Source organism: Pygoscelis adeliae, unplaced genomic scaffold (assembly GCF_000699105.1).
Source record: "Pygoscelis adeliae isolate BGI_AS28 unplaced genomic scaffold, ASM69910v1 Scaffold174, whole genome shotgun sequence".
In the NCBI taxonomy this organism is placed as follows: Eukaryota; Metazoa; Chordata; class Aves; order Sphenisciformes; family Spheniscidae; genus Pygoscelis; species Pygoscelis adeliae.
The window spans coordinates 1551399-1557612 of record NW_008824676.1 but is presented as its reverse complement, the minus strand read 5'-3'; the positions used below and the strand labels follow the sequence as shown (position 1 = coordinate 1557612).

General features: G+C 43.0%; 1 protein-coding gene across 1 annotated transcript in view; it reads left to right on the top strand.

Annotated features, from left to right (window-relative positions):
* Positions 1-6214, top strand: part of POLI (polymerase (DNA directed) iota) — a 14191-nt gene that overhangs the window by 4064 nt on the left and 3913 nt on the right. The window contains exons 2-7 of the mRNA XM_009323119.1: positions 759-884; positions 1609-1773; positions 2575-2727; positions 3740-3976; positions 4678-4856; positions 5128-5219. Of these exons, the coding sequence (XP_009321394.1) occupies positions 759-884; positions 1609-1773; positions 2575-2727; positions 3740-3976; positions 4678-4856; positions 5128-5219 (952 nt within the window). The remainder of the gene's footprint in view (positions 1-758; positions 885-1608; positions 1774-2574; positions 2728-3739; positions 3977-4677; positions 4857-5127; positions 5220-6214) is intronic.

Genomic DNA, 6214 nt, shown 5'->3' with positions numbered 1-6214 from the left:
CGGCCGGGGAAAAGGAAGGGGAGCTGCCCGTGGGAGCCGGGAGGAGGGGAGAGCCTCCCCCCAGCAGCCGCAACCCCGCCTTTTTCTTTTTTAATTTATTCCTGTGATCCTGCCGGTGACCGCTGTGCTTCGCCCCTGGGAACAAGAGACCTCAGCAGGCATTAAACCCCCCCCCAAACAGCATAGAGAAATAGGCCGGGGTTTCATTTGGACCGTATCAACCTATTGGGGTTCTTTTCAGCTTGGAGAAATGAAAGCCTTTTTTTTTTCCCCCCCCTTAATTTTCCCTTGTCTTTTTTTAACTTGGCGGGCTTGTTTTCACGGCAGGGTTTGCCGTTTGTTGGATGGTGATTTGCCACCTTCACTGGCCGCCCCGGGGGAAAGGCGGATATCTGATAGAGCTATCTCAGCAGAGTTAAAGACAGATTATTTTACAGAAATATATTAAAAAGTTTCAGTGTTCCACTGTGAAAGGATATTGTATCAGTAAAGCGATGTTCTAAAATGGTTCGGTGAAAAACAAACGCCGCTGGCCCTCCGAAAACGGGAGTGTTTGGTAGCAACCCGAGTTACTGAGGATGACTTACGCTCATAAGTAATCCTAGAATTAACGCAGCGCTAGAATTAGTATAAAACTTGTAAATTTTATATTCTTCTTGTAACATCTGCTGATTAGTATGGATTAATTAAAAAAAATTGTTACAATCACGTGTAAGGCGGCAAGCAGTTTTCAATCTGTTCATTCACTTTCCTTGCAGCAGGCCACAGCAAGTCTGCATCGGCAAGACGCGCCGCGTGCAGAGCGATTGTGCACGTTGACTTGGACTGCTTTTATGCACAAGTAGAAATGATCCGTCATCCCGAATTAAGAGACAAGCCTTTAGGTACGAGTTACCTTGCTGTTGGTTTGGGGATTGTGGGTATTCAGGCAGAAGAAACTTAAGGACGTGAATAAAGCGAGGACATGCCTGTGTGGTGAGCGACGGGCAGTCGCGCCAGAGCCACATCCAGCGTGAGCAAGGTGCACGTAGCCTCCACGTAGCTGCGACTACAAGGTTAATAAATCCTCCTGAGCGCAAGTACAGGCACCTGCCGACGTGTCTGAGCAGTTCTGGGGATTGAAGCTGGTTTGTAACGTACACGGGCATAGCGAGGGCTGAGCTCCACGGGTGAGCCCGAGCCTTTCGACCCAGTCATGCTTAACGCATGCTTTCTCCCGTCCAGAAGTTAAGAATGAATGCGAGGCAGGCAGCGGCCCCTACGACCAGTGGAGAAAGCACATCGTAAAATGACTGTTACGTAAAAAGCCCTTTTCACGGGCAAGATTGCCTGAAAAGGCCCAAAATTAAGAGCGATATCACAATGGCGGAAAACCACCTGTAAGGTTTTAAAATGTTCTTACTGTCCAGTAATCTAAATCAAGAGATCTGTCCTTCTCATAGTCTTGTAAAACAAGACTGTTGTGCTGGTTTGCTTGCTGCTTCTGTGACGTTGCGTTCTGATCAAAGCATACGCTTTGCCGTCTCTGCAGTGGCACGAAAGCACTGTGGTCTTCTGTGAAGTACCGAGACACCTAAACTTTAAAACACATTTAACCTTTATTTTCAGGTGTGCAACAGAAATACATCGTAGTTACCTGTAACTATGAAGCCAGAAAACGTGGAGTTAAGAAAATGATGTCTGTCAAGGATGCGAAAGAGAAGTGTCCTCAGCTGATACTGGTTAATGGAGAAGATCTAACTCCATACAGGGAAATGTCGTACAAGGTTACAGGTACAAAATTAACAATTTTTCAGTAGAGGGCAAACACTTTCTGTTAAATTCTGTTGCACGCGCACACGTGTGCAATAGCAGATGACATTTTCCTGCTCTGAAAGTTCTTACTGGAATGAGCCTCGTGCCATGGCGGTAATGCTTACAGTCGTACGATGTCGGTATTTCATACAATAAGCCACTAGACTCGGTGGCAGTCCGGGTCAGGCACTATACGCGTGTCATACTGATGTTACGCGGGACCCGTGTGCTACGTTAGCATTATGCCCATGTAGTCCTTTAGGAACAATTTTTCTAATTAAATACTGACTGCAGTAACGTACTTCCAAATGTGAAGCAATGGAGGACAGAATGCTGAAGCCTTCCAGTGGGTGAACTTCTCCAGTGTCTCTTAATTAAATGATATGCCAGCATTGTCACAGATTACTGCTGTTACCATGAGCAGTGTTAGCAGGTGAAATAGTAATAACTTAAAAGTGAAAGCCCACCTCGCTGGGAAACAGATTTCCTTAGGAGAAAGTACTGCAGGGGTTGAGAACCGTGATTTCAAAAAGAAATAAGAAAGAAGAGATTTGGGGAGAAGAAAAGCAGCTGACAGAGGCAGTTGTGGGATGAAGAAATATTCCTCCTCTTCACCTTTGCTGAAGCAGGTGCCTCATTATTTTATCTGGAAGAGAACAGTTTCTCTTCATGCAAGCATCCTGCTTGAGTCCCTGGGAAGTCAGCTGTGGATTGATGCAGACGTGAAAACCTCACAGTATTAGCTGTGTGCGTATGATCCTTGGGTACCTTTCCTCCTAGAGCTGTTGGGGGAATTTTGCCCGCTGGTGGAGAGGCTTGGGTTCGATGAAAATTTTGTGGATATCACAGAGATTGTAGAGAAAAGGCTAAACCAGCTACAGCAAAGTGGATGTTCCAGAGTCTGCGTCTCTGGCCACGTGTACAACAACCAAGGTGAGTTAAACATTCTTCACGTTGAAAAATACGGTGAACGTTTGTGAAGTTCAGTACAAAGTATCTGTCTGCTTCCAAGTATTGTCCAGAGCTGAACAGCTGGAAACTTGGATTGCTCTGTGCTTGGTTTCTGTATTTGAGAGCACATGTATCGCAAATGTTAATCAGCGTTCCAATTAGATTGTATAAAAAATAAATCTCTGCGGTAGGTAAGCACGTACAATGATTTGGGAGAACAGATTTTCATTGTCCTTTTTTTTTCTTTAAAGTAGTTTTACTGTAGCAAGACATAGAATTTTGTTTCAGCTTGAATGTTGTTGTCAATTGGCAAAACGGAGTGAGTTTTTTAACGAATAAAAAACAAAAAACAGTATATTTTTGCTACAGCCACTAAGTAGGTCAGAAATAGAGTTGCTGAGACTCCAGCAGCTAACTGAGCTGCTTCGTACATCGTCAGACGGGAATGCGATAGCTATGCCGTGATGCTCATTTCATGCACTAGGAAGGAAAGCAGTTGCTTTTTTTCTCGGACTTTGAGCTATTGCGATGGCTTTGATTATGGTTTGGCGAGGAGGGAAATGCCTGAACGGTCCTTTTCCTCATTTGGCATTTGCATGTGAGTAATAAAGGCTTAGCTGCAAGGCAAGCCCTCTAAATGAAAGATTTGTAAGTCTCTACTTTGGTTACATTGGTACAAGAATCTGTGATGTTTAACGGCTTTTCTTTAACATCTCAATATATTGTATTTTATATTTAAAATACTCCCTAAACGTTATGCTTCCTGGACAGTATGCCCCTGGTTTTGGACAGCAGCAGTCCCCCTTTTACTAGGGTTTTTGGGAGATAAGAGTGAGGTTAAACTTGGATACAGAAGCCACGGCAATACCACTTGACCCCTGAGACCATACTTCCTCGTACTGCTTTAATGCAATGTAAAAAATACCTAAATCTAGCGAATTAGCTGACTAGGTGGCTGTTTACATACTGAACACCGCTTTCTTTTTCTTTGCAGCTATCAATTTGCATGATGCAACGCATGTAAGACTCGTTATCGGATCTCGGATTGCAGAAGAGTTCAGGGAAGCCATACATGCGAGACTGGGCCTCACAGGCTGTGCAGGAGTGGCCTCTAACAAATTACTGTCTAAACTAGTATCTGGGACCTTTAAACCAAATCAGCAAACAGTTCTTCTGCCTGAAAGCTCTCAAGATCTAATACGCAGCCTTGAGCACATCCAGAAAGTGCCTGGTAAGCATGGTGCTCTGAGCATAGATGGAGAACATACTGACAACGCTTAAGATGATAAGAAAAAATACTGAAAAAATTACAGCTGAAATAATTTTAAAATCCAGTTCTCGCAAGCAGGCAGCGGGGTGCGCAGGTGTGTGGTTAGGGTGCTTGGTTTTGGGTTTTTTTTAATAAGCTGTTTGAGTTTTGCTTAGCAGAAGGAATGAAAGGACTTTGGTTTTCTTAATTTTCGGTTGTGACATAAATGCCTTGCAGCACTTCACAAGATACCTTCAAAAATACTAAAATCTCAGTTTGTTTTTATCAAAGCCCAAACATTGTGGTTGATACTAGGTTTTAAATACAAACTTTTTTAAGCTTGCTGACTGGAAACCCACTGAGGGTTATTAAAACAGTCTATTGGAGCCCAATAGAATACTCTGAGGAAGTACTTTTCCTGCTTATTCGACGCTGACGCTGTGCTGTTGGCCAGGAAGCATTGATGTGGGCTACAGACACAGGCAGACCTCTGCTGTGTCCCGCTACGGCTTTTCTAATGGCAGATTCTGAAACTCGAATGGAAACTCACCAAAAATGTTGCTGAAAAGCCTGCACTGCAGTAGTGAAAATAACTGTCAGTACTACACGGGTGGGCATTATTTATATGTATGTATATACCTACTTTCACTTTTCTGTGTATTTTTAATACGCACTTTATTTAGGCATTGGCTACAAAACTGCCAAACGTCTTGAAACGCTGGGTGTTAGGAACGTGTGTGACCTCCAAGCGTTTCCGTCTGCTGTGTTAGAGAAGGAACTAGGTGTTTCTGTTGCTCAGCGTGTCCAAAAACTCAGCTACGGAGAAGATGACTCCCCTGTGATGCCATCAGGCCCTCCTCAGGTACAAGTAGTGTTCTGAAGTACTTTATAAAGAGCAAAAAAATCACTTTTAGTTTTACACAGCTTTGCTGGACTAACCAAAATGATGCATTTTTCTATGTATTCTCTAGTACAACTCAAATTAATGGATAATTCTCCTGCAATTCAGTTGAGCTCTGAGTGTCAAAGATATCTTGGTGGTGTTAATTCTACACGCTTAATTGTGATACTTTTTTTCCTCTTCAGAATGTTGAAGTAAATATAAAATTGAAAGGACTAATGGGTTTTTTTAGTCCTTTAGTGATGAAGACTCCTTTAAAAAATGTTCATCAGAAGTGGAAGTTAAAGAGAAAATTGAAGAACTGCTTCCTAACCTACTAGACAGGTGACTTGTCTTCAGTAGCTCTTTTTGATGACCGAATTTGTGACCTGAAGGGACTAGGCACGTATGTTAGGTTTGTCTCACTCTACACTTCTCCTCTCAGCAAAATGCCACGTACAGGGACAGCGCCTGCCTCTCCAACTTCCCCTCTGGTCTTTTTTCCTCAATTCATGGATTGTCCTGCTGTATTGCCCCACTTTCGTCTTGCCCCCGGGCTGGCTGCCAGCCCTGCCATTCCTGTGCAGCCTCTCTGATAAAGCATTTGCTGATCCTCCTCTATTGCCTTGGTTTTGCATCACAGTATTTAGTGCACCTTCACTAATCTCTGTGAAGGACCCTAGGTTTTGTTTCTCTTTCCGTAAGTGACTTTCTCGACTTCCAGACCCTTGGTTATCACCATTTGTGCTTGTCTCCTATTCCACAGCTTCTTTTTCTGTTGGTTTGAAGGAACGTTTTCATTTCTTCCTCCTTCCCTTGCCCTGTGAATCCAGGCAGCACCCAAACCCAAGATACTTGACAAAAACACCAGCATAGCAGGAGGATGCATTTACTCATGTCTTGACTACTGTGACTTTCCTATCCTCCCTTTCTATCCTGTGACTCTCTATGTAAAAGAAATTAATAAAAAGGAGTAATGTTCTAGCAGCACTGAACTGTTTCCTGTGCTGTCATGCTTCAACTTCTGATTTTTGAAACCCTCTTTGTGTCAGTCCTGAATAGCCTTTGTGTCCCCCATTAGTTCTTGGTTTTTATTTTTTTTCTCTAAATATTTTCATATTCTCTGCATGCTTCTCTAAGCCTTAAAATAATCTACAGGTCTTAAAGTTCTTCTGTCCCCACATCTATGCAAGTCTCACAACAGATATATCCATTTTAGTTATATTAACATTGTGGGCAAGCAGTCTTTTATCTGCATCTCGGACATTGCTTGGTAATCACAAAATTTGAAGCGAGGCTGTTTGTCCTATCTTATTTACAACACGGAGAATTGAGAAATT